The sequence below is a fragment of the Sebastes fasciatus genome, chromosome 19 (genome assembly GCF_043250625.1).
Source record: "Sebastes fasciatus isolate fSebFas1 chromosome 19, fSebFas1.pri, whole genome shotgun sequence".
NCBI lineage: Eukaryota > Metazoa > Chordata > Actinopteri > Perciformes > Sebastidae > Sebastes > Sebastes fasciatus.
This window is the reverse complement of record NC_133813.1, coordinates 3,920,608-3,939,018: the sequence shown is the minus strand read 5'-3', so window position 1 is coordinate 3,939,018 and position 18,411 is coordinate 3,920,608. Positions and strand designations below refer to the sequence as shown.

The 18,411-nt window shown below is 41.1% G+C and overlaps 1 protein-coding gene across 2 annotated transcripts in view; it reads right to left on the bottom strand.

The window, feature by feature from the left end:
- The window catches only part of ap3b1a (adaptor related protein complex 3 subunit beta 1a), a 65,101-nt gene that overhangs the window by 20,434 nt on the left and 26,256 nt on the right, over window positions 1-18,411 (bottom strand). For both annotated transcript variants that reach the window (XM_074617158.1, XM_074617157.1), the window contains exons 9-22: window positions 17,944-18,041; window positions 17,764-17,818; window positions 17,616-17,687; window positions 17,364-17,426; window positions 17,113-17,245; window positions 16,226-16,335; window positions 15,911-16,087; window positions 14,048-14,234; window positions 12,166-12,296; window positions 11,110-11,242; window positions 9,809-9,986; window positions 6,964-7,120; window positions 4,393-4,441; window positions 3,060-3,163 (exon numbers count right to left, since the gene is read on the bottom strand). In XM_074617158.1, coding sequence (XP_074473259.1) covers window positions 3,060-3,163; window positions 4,393-4,441; window positions 6,964-7,120; window positions 9,809-9,986; window positions 11,110-11,242; window positions 12,166-12,296; window positions 14,048-14,234; window positions 15,911-16,087; window positions 16,226-16,335; window positions 17,113-17,245; window positions 17,364-17,426; window positions 17,616-17,687; window positions 17,764-17,818; window positions 17,944-18,041 — 1,647 coding nt within the window. The remainder of the gene's footprint in view (window positions 1-3,059; window positions 3,164-4,392; window positions 4,442-6,963; window positions 7,121-9,808; window positions 9,987-11,109; window positions 11,243-12,165; window positions 12,297-14,047; window positions 14,235-15,910; window positions 16,088-16,225; window positions 16,336-17,112; window positions 17,246-17,363; window positions 17,427-17,615; window positions 17,688-17,763; window positions 17,819-17,943; window positions 18,042-18,411) is intronic.

Below are 18,411 nucleotides of genomic sequence, written 5' to 3'. Positions count from 1 at the left end.
GAGAAGCTGCAGCAGCTGCATTAAAACACAAACATTTCCCAAAGTATCCACTTGCTGCGTAGACCACCGGCCAGTTCTGTGTGGGCATTTATTCCTATTTAAGAGGCAATCTCCGCAGTTTGAGTGGCAGCAGGAGGTTTGGAGGGCAGGGTTCTGCTATATTCGTGGCGCTCGGGGTCCTTCTGCTGATTCATAATTAGACGTGAACCCAGAGCGCCCACTACGGGGAGGTCAGAGGGGTGAGGAGGGAGGCGGTGGAGGAGGAGGGGGCGAGCTGGCGCCCGCCTGATGGACACCAAATGAACAAATTATGATGGCCCCCTCTGGGCGTGATGGGGTCAAACGCCGTGCGCCCCGCCGCTGACAGTTCAATTTCCCCCCAACGCAGCCCCATTCGCTGACTGCTAATTATGAATGAAAAGTTATCAGCCTCAGCCACCCCGCCGCACACACGGACAGCGGTCGGAAGAGGTTTGGGGCGCGGGCGGGGAGGGTGGCGGGGATTTAAGAGGCATTTGTGAGAGATCCTAATGTCAAAATGTTATTAGAGAGAGCGGTAGCATGCAGAAACTGGGGAGAGGAGGAGGAGACAGAAGAGGAGGTGGGTCAGAGACAGTGACCAGGGTTAATCTAAATGCCTTTGATAACCATGCAGTAATTCTCTAAAAGGGCCCGAGCGCTCAGCTGAGACAGACTCGCTGCCTCTGTGGGCAGATTGCTGAGAAATAGAAATGACACTGGGGCCAGTGTGTGTGTGTGTGTGTGTGTGTGTGTGTGTGTGTGTGTGTGTGTGTGTGTGTGTGTGTGTGTGTGTGTGTGTGTGTGTGTGTGTGTGTGTGTGTGTGTGTGTGTGTGTGTGTGTGTGTGAGCTGATATGTAAGCGTGTGCATGCGTGGGGAGGGGCGAGTGTGAATAAAGGTGAGGTTATTTACCCTTGTCTATGAATCCCGATGCCCATCATGTATTTATGCATAGAATTGACTCTAAATCAGATGTTGATGTGCAAAAAGTTCCCTGTTTCTAATCTGCATTTCTATTCTCTATTACTCCGTGGCCTTCACCTGAGGAGGAGAGAGGGACTAACAAGACTCGCGCTGCATAAACGTTGGCCTGAGAGCAGCTGTCAATCACGCTGACTGACAGGCGGGCGGCCTCAGAATACAGAGTAACTCACCACGAAGCTCAGCGAAACACCAGAGCTGGGACAGTGTGGAGGCTGTTCAGACAGCCGGTGAAAACACATGCAGGCAAACAAATTGTTTACCATAAAAAGTTAACACAAAGACTGAGAGGAATCAGTCACTTAAGTTTTCTACCACACACCAGTACTTACCTTAATTTAGACTGTAAATGAATCTAACTCCTTCATACTTTTACAGATTGCCTGAAACTCTTTAAAGCTAGGGTCGGTAATCTTGAGAAACCAGCAAGAGTACACTAGACTTTAAAACTTATCCAACCTAAAAACCAGCCCAGTGTTGTCAACACTTTTCCGATGAAAGTAGCTGGAGGCACTTGCTCCAAAAGTCCGATTGTTTTTCTTTTTTTGTCAGAGCATTTGATTTAAAAATGTTTTTGAAGATTACCAACTCTAGCTTTAACTTTAGAGGTGCTTATATACGGATTTTATCAGAATCAGAATCACTTTATTGATCCCCAGGGTGGAAATTGGTTGTCCATAGTGAATCACGATTAATCGCAAATGAATCACACATTTTTCATCTGTTCAAAATGTACCTTAAAGGGAGATTTATCAAGTATTTAATACTCTTATCAACATGGGAGTGGACAAATATGCTGCTTTATGCAAAAGAATGTATATATGTATTATTGTAAATCAATTAACAACACAAAACAATGACAGATATTGTCCAGAAACCCTCACAGGTACTGCATTTAGCATAAAACAATATGCTCAAATCATAACATGGCAAACTGCAGCCCAACAGACAACAACAGCTGTCAGTGTGTCAGTGTGCTGACTTGACTATGACTTGCCCCAAACTGCATGTGATTATCATAAAGTGGGCATGTCTGTAAAGGGGAGACTCGTGGGTACCCATAGAACCCATTTACATTCACTGATCTGGAGGTCAGAGGTCAAGGGACCCCTTTGAAAATGGCCATGCCTGTTATTCCTCGCCAAAATTTAGCGTAAGTTTGGAGCGTTATTTAACCTCCTTCATGACGAGATAGTATGACATAGTTGGTACTAATGGATTCATTAGTTTTTCTAGTTTCATATGATACCAGGAGCTTCACTCTTAATAGGAATAAGAAATTAGTGGCGTTAAAACGAATTTGCATTAACGCGTTATTTTAGCGTTAACTTTGACAGCCCTAAAAAATTGGGTCAAAAACCTGTGTGAATGTTGAGCTTATTAAAAACAGACCATCAACGTTCTGATTTAAAACCTCCAAACAGCAAAGTTACCACCGACCTGCAGGCTGTGAGACACTAAATAGACACCGCAGCAGCAGAAAAAATGGTCTGGACATTTCCCTCCCGGGGGGGAAAAGACAAGATACAAAATCTACAGACGTGTAGAGTCGCTCACACACGGAGGAGAGAAAGGAGCCGTCACACTAGGAAAGGTCAACCATCAGATATACACAACACCGAGACACAAGGGACACAACATCTGACAGAGAGAGATGGAAGGTGACAGAGAGGAGGAGAGAGATAAGAGAGAGAGAGAGAGAGAAACTGAGTGGGTGGACTTATAGATGAGACACAGAAATAGAGTTCAAGGGTGTGGAAGAGCAAAAGACAGCGAGGGTGAGAAAGACAGACTATGAGAGATACAGGAAACAGGAAGAGCAGTTGTAGCATCCTCACTGGCTATAAATATAAGAAGGCAGAAAAGGTCAATAGTTGGCGTCTGGGAGCAGAAATGTTCCACAAGGGAGAGAGGCTCATTTCACCATCTCATATGCTGCTCTGCTGTTCCCTCAGTGTCAGACAGAAAAGGAACAATTGACTCTCAGCACACGTTGATGGAGGAAATGTCATCCTGTGTTTCTAATGCACAAACACACACACACATGAGTACACTAACCTGCATGGTGGAGGAGATGTTGGAGAGAGAAAGGCCCTCGAGGTCGGACAGCAGACTCGAAGAGATGACTGCAGACTTTGGTGCATTTGTGGGTGCAGGAGAAACTAAAAGAGCGCAAAGAAAACAGAAACTTTAGGATTGTTAAAGCCACTATGGAATAGCAGCCCGTTCTCATTCCCAGGGCGTCAAATACCGACGCTTTGTCACGGCTGTCGGTGTTTGATACGAGACGCTCTGGGCTTTCCGTTAACTCCAATGTAGACCCATCCACGGCAACAGTAAACGCTCAGGTAAAGTGCAGTGGTGACGTAGTTTAAAGAGCGAAAGAGACACACAGGGCGGACGGGAGGGGAGGCGGATGTTCGTCGGGTCAAGTGTTCACGTCAAGTCACATTTTCACTGTGCAAACGTCGTACTTTTAAGCCCAACCATGTTGTTTTTTCCTAAACCTAACTATAGTGGTTCTGTTTAATTCACAACTTTAAGCTTGTGTTTACTGAGAATGGTCGGCAGATGGCGCTTTGTTTCATGTACGTATCATAACAACAGCTTGTATATCCGCCGTCCTCGGTCTTCCTGTTTCCCTTTCTGAATGACGAATACAGACTACCACCGCCTGCTGTTAGGGAAAGTTATTTTATCTCACGCAGGAGCAGAACGTGCGTGCTAACTGGACGTCGGCTGTGGTCTTTGCGATGTGTTCGAGTGCAACTTTTTGGCCAAGACGCGAGGCGACGTGACGTGAGGCGAGGTGACGTGACGCGAGGCGACGTGAGGCGAGACGACGTGAGGCGAGGCGACGTGAGGCGTGAGGCGAAGTGAGGCGTGAGGCGACGTGAGGCGAGGTTAGGCGAAGTGATTACTCCTCTATATCTTTACATATTACATTAATGCTCTGGTTATTGTATAGAGCACCTTTAATATTGACGTTAATGTGTTATAAATTGCCTATTTACACATCTAGCAGATGCAGAGCAACACTGGCATTCATTTGGATCTGGCCACCTGACAAATGCTACCCAATATTCACTCTCGTATTAGCTCTCTTCAGCTCCAGAGAAAAAGATCTGGGTCATTATTAGATGGTAGATGCTCGATTTTCTTCAGTGGGAATTTGCTAACTTTCTCTGTCTGGTGTTGGGCAGGTAGAATACATTTAATTTATTTTTTGGAGCCTGCTGCCGCTACTGAAAACGGGGTATATGTGAGCAGAATTTGCGGGTTGTAAAACCAAAACAACAAGATCCACTGTTTTTAATAAAAATAGCTTATTAGTGGAGCATTAACCTTCAAAATTACAAATAAAATTTGAGTGATTTACAGATAAACTCACAGTCATCTAGATCCAGTAAGGAGACTTCCACCTTGGACTTCACTTCCACCTGAAAAACAAACACGACGATGAGCAACACAGAGGAAGAGAGAAAAATGACACCTCAAAACAAAAGTAGTGAAATTGTGTGTTGCGCTATTCAGTGGGTAAAATGTTTCAATTCTGCTGTCTCTCAAGACATGACACATTCATCCCAAAAACAGATACTCTGCATTTATATGTAACACGTCTGGAGTTTTCAATGACCAGTCATGCACAGTGTCGTGTCACAACCGATACACGCCACCTCGTGCGACTGAGGCGAGCTTGTCAGGTGTTGACTTGTGGGAATTACAACACACGGCTCTAGCTGGCGCCACAACAGGCCCAATAAAAACGCATTTAAACATACGAGCGCTTTTATCACCCTTTCTCCACACCCTCCTAACCGACCACGGCTCCATTCACGTCACATAAAGAACCATAAAATTCCACTCTGCATACTCCAGACCGAGGGGAAAAAAAACAAACAAGAGGGAGAGTGAAAACAAACAATAAAGTTAGAAGCCGTATCTTATCAGATCGTCTCTGATTGACGCTGGGTGGCGGTAACAGCGACGGAAACCTTGTTAGTAAAGAGAGGTGTGTAGAAAGATGCATAATTCATAGGCCATGTCCAAATGACAAACTGTATGAAATGAGAATTTCATAGTGCAGAAGAGGAAAGGGAGGGTGAGAATAATGTGCTGAGCATATAACAGGTAAGAAAAAGGTGGCGAGGGCTGAAAAAGGGGACGAATGAAAGACTTGAGAAGAAGAAAATAAAGCTGATAACAGAGGAGCAAAATTATACCCCGCAAAATAAATTGAGATTTCGACGCTCTCGCCACGTGTGTGTGTGTCTGGGGAACAACAACTTCCCCAGGAGAACCTAGTGTTGATACAGTTGAACAGATGAGAGACAAAACAGGAGTCTATTCATTAATCTTGTTTACAATAATATCATATTCTACGCGGGTTTAAATAGGGCTGTGTGATGGCAAGAATCTGCCGATACGATACGTATCATGATACAGGGGTTACGATATGGAGGACAGAACATGCCAAAAGCAAAAATAAATGACTAGATAAATAAATAAATATGTCATAAAGTGTATGGTAGCATTCGTATGCTACACTCTCTTTGCGCAGTCTAATCAAGCCAGTCATAAACAAAGAGCGGATACCTACAACAAGCACACACACAATCCTCTCAATTTGGGATTTTTATAATAGAAAATGTTCATTCTTTTCAAATTTGAGATAGTTTCTGGATAAATCAAGATGCAGATAATGATGACAATCATATGCTAGATTTTTTTTTCTTTCATTTTAGTATGTGTCATGAGAAAATAGCAAACATGCTCTAAGATCTCCTATAAGTCCCATGACTACAACTGTGTATCAGGGCCATTGTAGGTAAAAAAATTAAAAAAAATTTAAAAAAATTATGGAGCCGGGGGAGGAGGTAATATTCCGAGATTAAAGTCGTACATTTACGAGAAAAAAAAACTAGGATATTCTCTGAGATTTAATTGGCAAATTTACAAATTTACAAGAAAAAAACTCTGAAAAATTGTTGGGTTTTTTTTCCATCAAGGAACCACATCACTTCACTCTGTACGGTTGGATCAACCTCATCGTCTATTATGTCTGCAGTGGAGGAGCTAATCAAATTATACTTTGCAATCAGATTCATCAACAAGGAAACACTCATGACTTTAGCCCAGAATCACCAGTTTATCATCAGCATCTGGACTTTGAAGAGACATCGCTGTGAATTGGGCCTATTGAGAAGAAAACAACCTACTGACTTGAGTATTTTTCAGTTCAGTTCAGTCATCGTATCAGTTATGTACGATGACGTATTAGGGCCATTGTAGGCAAAAAAATAAATAATTACAGAGCCGAAAGAGGGGGGCAATATTCAGAGAAAAAACTCTGAGATTAAAGTCGTAAATTTACGAGAAAAAAGGCTTCAGATCAATACGTTGTTTGAATAGGCCCAATTCACGGCAATGTCTCTTCAAAGTCCGGATACTTATGATAATAAGAATAATAATTCAATAAATCACTGCAGACATAATACATGGCAAGCTGTGCTGTGATGAGTTTTTTTCTCATAAATTTGTGACTTTAATCTCAGAAATTCTGAGTTTTTTCTCGCACATTTATGACTTTATAATCGCAGAGAATATACAACGTTTTTTTCTTGTAAATTTACAACTTTAATCTCTTTTACATCTAAAATTGTTCTTGGAATATTACCCCCCTCCTACAGCTCTGTAATTATTATTTTCTTACCTACAATGGCCCTAATACGCTATGACTGATCAATACTAGAAACCTCAGACACCATCCTCATTAAGGCAAGATGAAAACTAAAAACATCTAGTGATTAGAGCAACGTCTACTGGGGAAGAGTTGTGCGACATGTTTTATTTTTGTGGCTCACTGTTTGTTAGAAATTGTTCTGCTACTCAGTTAAACCATTTCTTCATCCAAGATACAAACTATCTCAGTTTACTGGACTCAACTAACTCATAACGTCACCTTGGGTTTGGACTTCACATCTCTCTTCTTATTCTGTTGTGTTGCGGGGGAATCTGAATCTGAGTCGTCTTCGGAGTCGGTCTCTGAGCCGGAGGAGCTTTCAGCTGACGAGCTGCTGGCTTGAGCTACAGGTCCGTTTCCGTTTTCATCCGAGTCACTGAAACACACAAGAAGAGCAAACACTGCCTCAGTAGAATAGAATACATGTATGAAAATAATAGTACTATAAACAGTTACATAAAACACATACTGTACAGCTTCCATGTATTTCATTTGAACAAATAGTCTCATCGGAGATAAAACTTGAAATGTCTTTAATAATATATATTTTCCAAAAGCTGAAGCGTGTCCCGATCAGAACAACAACGATCAATCTGTTTTTGTTTGTGAAGTTAATTCAATGTTGCATTCACTCAAAAAGATCTTTCCCATCTTTCTCCTCTCTCTTTCACTCGCTCTGTCCCTCTTCAATTTGTCCCGATAATGAGTGTTTACTCCGCCTGCCTGGGATTTTCAGCCGTTAAATTAATGAGGGGAATTGTGACGGTAACTGGCTTTTTAACTTGGGCGATGATGAAAAGCCAGTATTAATTTGGCCTACAGATTTCATTTGCTGCGAACAGGAAAAAGTGATATAAATCACTGTGGGCCTGATTAGGCCCTGCCTGAAATGACTGGGCCATAATGAGGGCATTATGCTGTGTTTGTTGTGGAAGCACTGGGGTGAGCTGCTCTAATTACTGTGTGTATGTGTGAGTGTGTGTGTGTTTGAGCACTGGGGTGAGTTGCTCTAATTATACTCTCTAATGGAGAGAACAGGGTCAGCCGGCGGCCTGTCACACAGCAAAATCAGGTACATTCGCTGTGAGTTTGTGTGTCCGTGAGCAAATGAAGTAGAGTGCATAAGAAACTAGATTTGCCGGTGTGTAAGAGAGTGTACGTGAGCATATTCAGTAGTAATGACTCAAATCTCATTCATTGGCAACACCAGGCTGCTAAATGACCAATCAAAAGTCATTATCCATTAGCCATGTAAATGTGGGTTACGCTACTGGAGGAAAATTCTCCTTGATTAGCTTGTTAATGGAACTCACACTAACGATATTCTAGCAGCTCTGCCAGCCTCATGTGTCTCTGTGTGTCTCTGTGTGTCTCTGTGTGTCTCTGTGTGTCTCTGTGTGTCTGTGTGAGTGTGTGTATATACAGTACAATAGCTGTGTATGGCTCACAGACTGTCACCTCCTTCAAGACAGTTGGTATGATTGTCTTTCTGCTGACTGATCTTTGCTCCCATTGTTTAAAAGGACATTAAATCGCGATTGAAATATTTAATCGCGATTAATCGCATGATTGTCCATAGTTAATCACGATTAATCACTAACTAATCACACATTTTGTATCTGTTAAAGGGAGATTTGTCAAGTATTTAATACTCTTATCAACACGGGAGTGGACAAATATGCTTGCTTTATGCAAATATATATATATATAAATATGCTATATTTAGAATATTTTCACCGCTCTACATCGCCATCAGACAGCCCTTTCTGACCAGGAACTGAAGCTGTTATCTACGCTCTCTTCAAAGCCACCAGACTCCATTAGCAAAAACAGTCATTTTACCTCGCATTACCTCAGATTCACCAAAATCACACAATAACGCAAACATACTAATCGATCGAGGCAGCGGTAGAACAACAACTACCGTGTTCTACGAGGTCAAATTACAGTTTTTGTCAAAGGAGTCTTGCGGCTTTGAAGAGAGCATAGATAACGGCTCTAGTTCCCGTCAGAAAGGGCTGACTGACGGCGAGGTAAGAGGTGGAATATTCTAAATACAGCGTACACTTAAACTAATATTGATTTTTTTAGGTAGGCCTTTCTTTTCGTACTTTTGAAAGTATATTTTGATGCTCACACTTTTGTACTACTGAGTACTTCTTCCACCACTGGCACTTACGCAGTTGGCTGCAACCTCGCCTATGGGTTAAGACTATTTCTTTTGGGTGCAACATCATGTGTGAGAGACCTCATGTGACTTACTACACTAATAACATATTTAGGCAAAATATGCACAACAAAGTGTGTTTGTTTCCTCCAGTATGGGCTTGAAACATTGTCATTTTCGTAAAGTAAAAAAGAAGAAATTTCGATCGTGAGCAGATGACGGTGTTGCGAGTCCTTCCTGACATAAAATTCACAAGATATGCACATGATACTGCAGATGTGCTTGTTTTTTCACACTGATTATATCTGAGTTTTGCATTATTATTGTCATTAATTTATCATTTATTAATTATCGTCTCTTAGTTACCTCTTATGCTGCCACATATCAGTCAGAAAATCAAACCCAGAAAACACATGCAACACAAACATATATTGCCGGAGAGGCTACAGCTTGGAGCTGGAGAATTGCTCAGCTTCTACTCAGGCATAATGACGTTTTTACGGCCCACAACTTGTTCGGGGTGTGTTTCATCTTTTTCAATGTATCATAAAAACTTTGTTCTTGCTGTTGCAGCACAGAAATAAAAATCCAGCAACTATAAGAATCTAAATTCTCTAAAATTTCAGGTTCTTCCTGGTAACCATACTGGATGAAGCGTAAGCTGAACAGAAGGAAGTATCAGCCAGAAGGCGGGTTGTCATATAGATTATAAAAATGGCTGAAGTTGTGAACAGATGGAGGTTTGAGCTCGTTGATGCAACAAAGCGCTGATCGCATTTGTTGTTGCCTACGACTCTCACAAACACACACCTGTCTCATTAGCTAAAGAGGAAAAAGAGAAAGAAACAGGTAACATCTGGACACAGAAAGTTCACAGACGGGAGGGTTTAACTGTACCTGAAGGCAGCAGTTGGTTTGCTTTTCTTCTGCGGAGCCTTCTTGGTCTTTTTCTTCTGTTTTTGTTCTGATTCAGATTCACTGGAGCTCTTTTCAGATCCACTGGAGCTCTTTCCAGAATCACTGGAGGTCTTTCCTGACTCTTCACTGCTTTCCTCCTCACTCTCGCTGCCTGACTCTACAGACACATACAGATATACAGTCAGTATATATATATATATATATACACACAGAACATTAAAACATATAAGCCTGGTGAATTAAAGTTCGATTTTTCATGAAATGAAACTCAGTTTTTGATCATAAATACAAAATACATGGTTGGAGAACTGTGTATGAATGTCAACGTTAGACCTGAGCTGAATAGCTTGGTGGTTAAATGGCATTTGATCAACAACAATATTTAAATCATGTCTAGTTATTTAATTCTTCAAGACCAGACTGCATGTGAAAAACAATTAACTGTAAAGCAATCGCAGCATAGCGTCATTTCCTGGAATGTCAAGTCCGTTCAGTTTCTGTGGTTCAATGTCAAAAGAAAATTCAAATTGACAGAAATTCATGCTGTCGCCTTTTTTTCGGTAGTGATATATTATAGATAAAAACTAAAACTGAAATGAATTCATGTTCATTTTTATTTCATTTTTTATAATTTCTTTTAAACAGGCAAAATGGTTTCAGTTTATTTTTTCTTAAAAAAGGATATAGTTTTATTTAGTTTCAGTTTACAACTTTATTTCTCACTGCTTATTTTCATCTAAGTTCATGACAATAACAGGAAACGCAACGCAATGTTAGAACTGACAACAATCGTTCTTCAAAAATGTGTGTACAAAACTACATGTTCATTTTACATCAGTTTTAAATATTGAAGGAAGTAATGAAACAAGGAGCAGCAACAATGAGCTGTCAGACACCTCCAAACTCCTCAGCAAGGTAACCAACTCATATGTGCTTTGCTGTTGTGTGCAAAACTACTAGTCCAAAATCGCCCATTATTAAACGACTTCTTTATTAAAAAATGGTAAATTTGTTTTGCTGCACTATAAACTGATACACCCGTTGCTTTTCTGTTGTATTTCTGACAATGTAGCTGCTAAGCGAGTGTTTGCTTTGAATTCTGGGACCTGTAGTATTAAACTGCACTTGCCGTTACCAGCAGTGAGCACAGGTATCGCAAAATCAACCAGAAATATTAAGGAACTTTAATACACTGTCCCACGAGGACAACAGTACATAGACTTCATCGTCTATCTGCTAGACAGAAACATGCACCTTCAAACACAAAGACAAAACTTCACCACTACTGCTGCTGTCTTCACTGCCGCTGCTCTCAGATCCTTCCTCTTCTTTCTCCTCTTCATCGTCCGAGTAGAACTTGTCAGATTTTTTTTGTTTCTTGGTCTTCCCAACTAACGGGGCCCACTCCTGCACCTACACAGATAGAGTGGAGGGAAGTGAGGTCAGTTAAATTACATCATCTGAGATTCATCATTTAGAGATGAAATGATTCTAACATCTTATTCAGAAGCTTTATGAAATAGTTTTTGCTTTGTAGGTGTTTAACGTGAAGAAAACAAATCAATTAAAATATGTTTACAGACTCAACTATTCACACAAAGTAAAGCGTAAAGCATGTAGCCATTAGCAGTGTGTGAAGAGCTGGATATAGTGGATATATGCACACTTTATACCTCTCAATCGCTTTAATCAGATGCAATGGATTAGTCAATTAACCAAATTAGGTCAATAACTTTTTAGACGGATTTATTTTGTCCAGGACAACACAGATTTCCCAAGTTACCAGATATTTTTTCTGTTAAATCAGCCTTATATTTAAAGGTATAAAGTTTGTTGAAGTGACCGCTTGAGTTGTGCTTTATTGTTGTTTATTGTTTTATTAGGATCCCCATTAGCTGCCAAAAAGTAATAATGATAAAGCTGGTGCTCTGAGAATAAACAGAATCAATAATATCCCTCAATGAAAAACAAAGCCCTTTAATTTCTGTAATTTTTGTTCTTAAACTTATTACGAGGCTCAAAAAGTTCTCGTCTTCGCCGAATGGAAGAGAGGAGGGAATGTTAATTTCTCCAACACAAACTGATTCATCCCACTAAACCAGGTTAGAAAATAATAACGTTGCAGGTCAGTAAATGTCTTTTTCAAACATAAGTAATCTGTTATCATGTCTATAATTCTGTATTTGTACATTGCTGTTTATTATTGTCATTGCCTCATCGAGGTTTGTCAGACATAATGAGACGCTGAAAGTGAAGAGGCGACAAACTAACAAGTAAAAGTAAAAAAGTAAAGTAAAAGTATGATGCGGAGTGTGTCAGGAAGGTGGATGTCTTACTGGCTCAATGACCTCCACGTTCCTCACAGACTGGTCCGGAGCAACAGCTGGCCAGTCTGAGAGCTCCTGGTATCCAGTAGCTTTAGAATTGAGACTGTGGGAGAGAGTGCCCAGTTGGTAACGGTCTCGATCTGAAAGTAGAGAAAAATGACAGAAAATGAAACACAAAAAAAGCCACAGTGTTGAAAATAAAAGAGTAGTGAAAAAGCAAGGGGAAGGTCATTTTAAAGAAATAGAAAATAAAATAAAAGATAAGATAAGAAAAAAAACAAAGGAAGTTTCAAAAGTGGTGGAGAAATTGTGAGACAGAGGACGATTCAAAGTCACTGAAGTCTGTCCTTAACCTCTTCCACGCCTTGAGGACGCCAGCGACCTTGGCCGACTTTACATTTTTCAAAGGCTGTAGTGGGCTCAGTTTTAGAGCTGGAAAACCCATTGGTACAAACCAAAGCAAAGAAAAGTAAAGCTGAGACTCTTGTGGATCCAATGAGCCCAACTGTATTCATGTGTGACGATGTTAGTCCCCATAGGAGACATTTCATTGTAAGGAGACCATTTTTTAAAATTTGACCTCACTGTATAAAATGATCTGTGGTGACCTCTAGGATAATCACAGCCTCATGAAACTTTACAGCCACAAACTACAGACCTAGAGCATTCAGAGGATGGATGGATCAAACTAAAGACCTAGAGCATTCAGAGGATGGATGGATCAGACTAGAGACCTAGAGCATTCAGAGGATGGATGGATCAGACTAGAGACCTAGAGCATTCAGAGGATGGATGGATCAAACTAGAGACCTAGAGCATTCAGAGGATGGATGGATCAGACTAGAGACCTAGAGCATTCAGAGGATGGATGGATCAAACTAGAGACCTAGTGCATTCAGAGGATGGATGGCCTCCCTAGCTAGATTGACAATAAGGGGGTTTCTGAGCAGTGTACACAACAGAAGTGCTCGCCAATCCAATTGCCGAAACATGTAATTCTTGCAGAAATCTCCAAATGTTTCAAAAGTTTTTGAAACCAAATCACAGCATGGCTTTTTCTATTGTGTTCCTCAAGGTATTGGTGTCTTAATGTGGTATTTTGGAGGGATTATTGATCATTTTTATCAATTCTCGAGTGGTAAAAAATTATTAAAACGTCTCTGTGTGGGTCTCAGAGGGTTAATGAGGGAGCCGGTGGCTAAATGTCACTGTATACATATAGAGACCTTTAATATAGGAACTAGGCTTCCTCATATAAACTCTGTTCTTGTGTGCACACAAACACACATTCAGTCTTCTCCCTCCAGTGTCCAACACAGGAAGATAATCAGTGTCTGTGCCTTGGGAGGTTTGCTCTAAAAACTGTGCTTTGCAAACCAAGAAGAGAAAAAAAAGTTGTGAATATTAAGAATGACAGGGGCGGTTAACGCTTTCCATAAACATCCAGTAGGTGCAAACTGACTCTGAATTTTAATGTTGCAGGAGGCAGTTTCTGTCCCTTTTGTCAAGGAGAGAGAGAGAGAGAGAAGAGCAGAGAAGAGCAGAGACAGCTAAATGAGGGAGATTTTTTTCCCTCCGAGTGTCTGAAAAAGGTTAGCATTAGCTCAATAATTTACCCATCTCATTAGTGCAAGGTAAAGGGGTCTGACCTAACTGCCCTTCAGAGAGACAGACACACCAGAATAATAAAACCACTGCCTGAATCAACTTTGCATACTACTGGAAATAGAAGTGAAATAGAGGTCCAGTTAATATGGATTCAGTGACTGGTTTCAGATGAATCACCAAACAAGAGAGGAATGGTATTCATCTTAAATATTCAACCTACTTAGAGGAGTTAATATGTTCCAAAATAAAGATAACGGGTTGAAATTGCAAAAGTATGAAGTACCTTTGAAGGCAGACTCAAGCACCGGGGCTGGTTTGGGGGCCAGTAGGATGCGTCGAGCGTACTTGTTGAGGGCGCCGCTCTTCTCGTTGGGCACGATCAGTTGTCTTATGAAGCGCGTTCGGTCCCTGATGTCGTAGCTCTGGTCGTATTTGCCGAGGTTCAGGATATACTGGGTCAGCAGCTTAGTCTGAGGTCAGAGAGGACAGAGAAGTAGGATGACATGTAAGACAGCAGACGAGGATAAAAGACAAGTGAGTAAAGATTGTTGGTTTAAACTGATTCAGCAGAACAGAGGGATTAACAAGGGATGGATCGACATTTTAAGAAAGACACTTATTTGGTTGATGCTGAGAGTTGATTGTTACAACTCTTGTGTCTGTACCCGTAAAAAACACAACTTGTCATTTCTACATTCCTGTTTTTGTTTGGATTAAACAAACGAGATAAAGCATGTTTACTGTAGAGCTTCTGAGGTGTTGGTAGGTTTATTTTTGAAATTTGGAGCCTGTTTCCATCATCTTTATGCTAAGCTAGGCTAAACTAACTGTGTCCTGGCTCTCGCTCTGCACTTCGGGAACATACATGAGTGGTAGGGCTGCACAATTATGGCCAAAATGATAATCACAATTATTTTGATCAATATTGAGATCACGATTATTCATTTGATTTTCGGGGCAAAATATTTGTTCACATTGTTTCACATTTAAATAAACAGAGCACTTTCACGCTACAGTCCTGCTGATGTTCAAATCTTTGCATCAAAATAAGACTTAAAAAAAGGTTCTTCTTCACCTGAATTGTGTCTGTTCTCTGTTAAAACGGGTAATATACGGTACATTACTTTTCTACTCTGGACTGCAGCCACAACATTCAGGAAAGATTTTCACACACTGCCGCTGTTTGGTTCGTGTACAGCAGCATGATAGCTCCCCAAAAGTGAAGCCAAAACATCTGGATCGCCCCCTGGTGGCTGGATGTTAGTTTGGGAAGCGCTTGATTTGATATGCAGCAGAGTTTTCTATGAGCAGATGTCGTAGTCGACCATGTTCCTTTAACTGTGGGAAGCCAAAATCATGATTGTGTTTTATATTCGATTAATTGTGCAGCCCTAATGAGTAGTATCAATCTTATCATCTAAATATTGGCAAGAAAGAGAATTAGCATATTTCCCAAAATGTTGAACTATTCCTTCCTATTCCCAAATATCGATAAAACTGGAATAAGGCTAAACACTTTGTGTACAATCAGTTGTGCAAGGATTGCCGTTACCCTCTTTTGTCTCCTTATTCCCATATTGTGGTTCTTATTTCACCCTGGATAACTAAAAAACCCTTCCTCTCTCCCAAAACAGCGAGAAAGAGCACTTGCACTGACATATATTATTTAGGCAGCCATAAAAACAGCAGCATTATAACCCAAATCCCTTTCTGAATTGTCTTTGTCTCTCCTTCTCCATCCTTCCCCGACACATTACGAGGAGCAAGAGGTGTAATGATGTGCTCGTTTGAGGAGGCGGCGTCTGGGCTCATAAACCCAGCTCGGAGGCCAAAATCACCCCATCTCACTGAACGGGCCTGTAGACACCAAGCTGTGCTAGGAGATGCTCCATTACGTTAAAGCTGTCTCGTTCACGGCTTTATATTTAAACTGAGCATTTAGCTCGGAGCTGCAGAAGTGTTCAATTACTGCAAGACGGCGCTGTGTCTTGTGAAATAAAAAACCTAAAAGGACGATTCATGGGCTCATATTTAGATAACAGAATCTGAAACAGCTCTTTTTAATATCATTATTTGGCACCATATCTGCTCCATGTTCAGGTCAACACATTAAAATTCTCTTGGCACTTTGTATTTAATGTTATACCTGCTTGGAGTTGGTCAGGTAGAGTTTGGCTGCTAGGTTGACCGTCTGCAGCTTGACAATGTCCTCCTCTGCTGTGAAAGTCTTCGCCATCTTACGGAGGACATCAGGTGCAATTTTTGGCACCCGCTCACAGTACTCTCCCATCAGCCACAGGATGCTGGCTCGGGCCATGGAGACCTGCATGTTTGGGTGGCAAATCAAAGAGAAAGAGCAGCAGTTACTCTGAGTACAAGCATAAATGTTGTCACGTTGCTATCTTATATTGAACAGATAGAAATGGATCAACAGTACGAAAAATACAACGATGAAACGTACAGTGATGTTGTCGAAGAGCTTGGCCATATGTTTGATGATCTCACTGTGCTGGGTCGGCTGAGTCTGCAGCAACTTCTTGATCACCACCACGCTCTCGGCCACCACAGTCTCTGCAAAGACAACACAGCAAGTTCTCACAACAGACACAAAAGTGGACAGTCACCGCACCCTAAAGGGAGAGTTCGGATGTTTTGAAGTGGGGTTGTATGAGGTACTTATCCATAATCAGTGTATTACCTGCAGTATATGACGGTCGGCATGCCCCCAGTTTGGAGAAACAGACAAGATAGCTGCAGCAAAACGGGTTTTAGACACCTAAAAACTGGGGAACTGAAGTGGTTATATATAATCTCTTCAAAGCCACCAGACTCCATTGACAAAAACAGTAATTTCACCTCACTGAACACAGGAGCTGCCTTGATTGATTAGTTTATCTGTGTTATTGTGGGACTTTAGTGTTTTAAAAGGGTTGGTTTGGATTCACCAAAGTCACACAATAACACAAACTAATTAACCGATTGAGGCAGCGTTAGACCAGAAACTCACGTGTTCTGCAAGGTAAAATTACAGCTTCAGTTCCCCTTTAGAAAGGGCTGTCTGACAGCGAGGTTAAGTGGTGAAAATATTCTGAATATAGCGTACACTTAAACTGATATTGATTCTTTTAGGTGTCTAAAATCCGTTTTAGTACATTGCTTTGCTCCCGTGCTGCTACTCCTGTCTGGTTCTCCAAACTGGGGGCGTGCTGACCGCCATCTACTGTAGGTAACACACTGACTATGGAGAAGTACCTCATACAACCCCACTTCAAACCATCCAAACTATCCCTTTAATATACAGAGGAAGGTAAAACACTCAGATATCTGTAAACAATGAAGGTATTTTACCGTCTCTGTTGGAGAGCAGCAGCACCAGACCGTTGAGACAAGTGTCCGTCACGTCGGAGATGTTGGTGGCACATCTGCCGATGGCCTGAATGGTGGCTGCTGCAAACGGCTTGTCCTGGCTCTTCACATAGGTCTGAAGAAAAAAAAACGACAAGACAAGGACAGTGAGGAGAAGTAATACCCCATATCTCAAAGTAACCCTCGACTGTTGATGTCGATTACTGGTAAACATTTAGAAAAAAAACACAAACCTGAAATTCCCTCAGAATAGTGGAGATGTTGGCTTCATTGGCCAGGTTGGTCAGGATCTCCAACTACAAGAATTATAAGGGAGGCTTGGTTAAGATGATATATCCTGAGGGAAATTGTTGTGCAGCAGTTGTAATACAAAGTGGGAAACAGTACAAATATATAGAGAGGAAATAAAACAAAATATTGTCTCTTATTTGAGCCCATATTGTGCTTCAGTATGTATATAATGCAGAAAATAAACTGGTAGTTACCTTTAGTGTTTTGATGTGTGTGGCATCGGTAGATCTCACATAGAAACTCTTCATGAAGGGCTCAAACATCCCCTGTTAGGAGATAACTCCTGTTATTAGAGAGCCTTCGTCAATGAATCAAATCAACGTCATTGTTCTGCACACTTACCTTCCTCTGAATAGACATGGTGGCGATATTCTGAAGCACAATGTACTGCACCTCTCTGTGCACGAGAGAGACAATAATCAGACATCAACAATGTGGACGCAGAGATACAGTCGAAGAAAGATGGTAAGTCATCACAGCTGACTCAGGAGAAGGCGGCATATATATATTTTTTTGCATTACCTGTGGCTTCTTAGTAGTCGGACCAGTGACTTGGTGACGATGTTGACTTCATGCTTAGGAGCCAAATGCCAATAGAGCTGAGCGACAGACATCACCACCTTAAACACACCAACACAGTCGGGACTTATTTCTCTTGAAACACCTTACAGACTGGCTTCTAGTCAGTGGTGGAAGAAGTATTCAGATCCTTTACTTTAGTAAAAGTACTAATACCACACTGTGAAAATACTCTCTTACAAGTAAAATATGTGCATTCAAAATATTACTTAAGTATGTAAGTATTATCAGCAAAGTGTACTTAAAGTATGAGTATGTTGCATTTTACTGCTGCAGATGTTTAAAAGACCAGTGAGTAGCATTTTGGGGGATCTATGAGCAGAAATGGAATATAATATTCATAACTATGTTTTCATTAGTGTATAATCACCTGAAACTAAGAATCGTTGTGTTTTCGTTAGCTTAGAATGA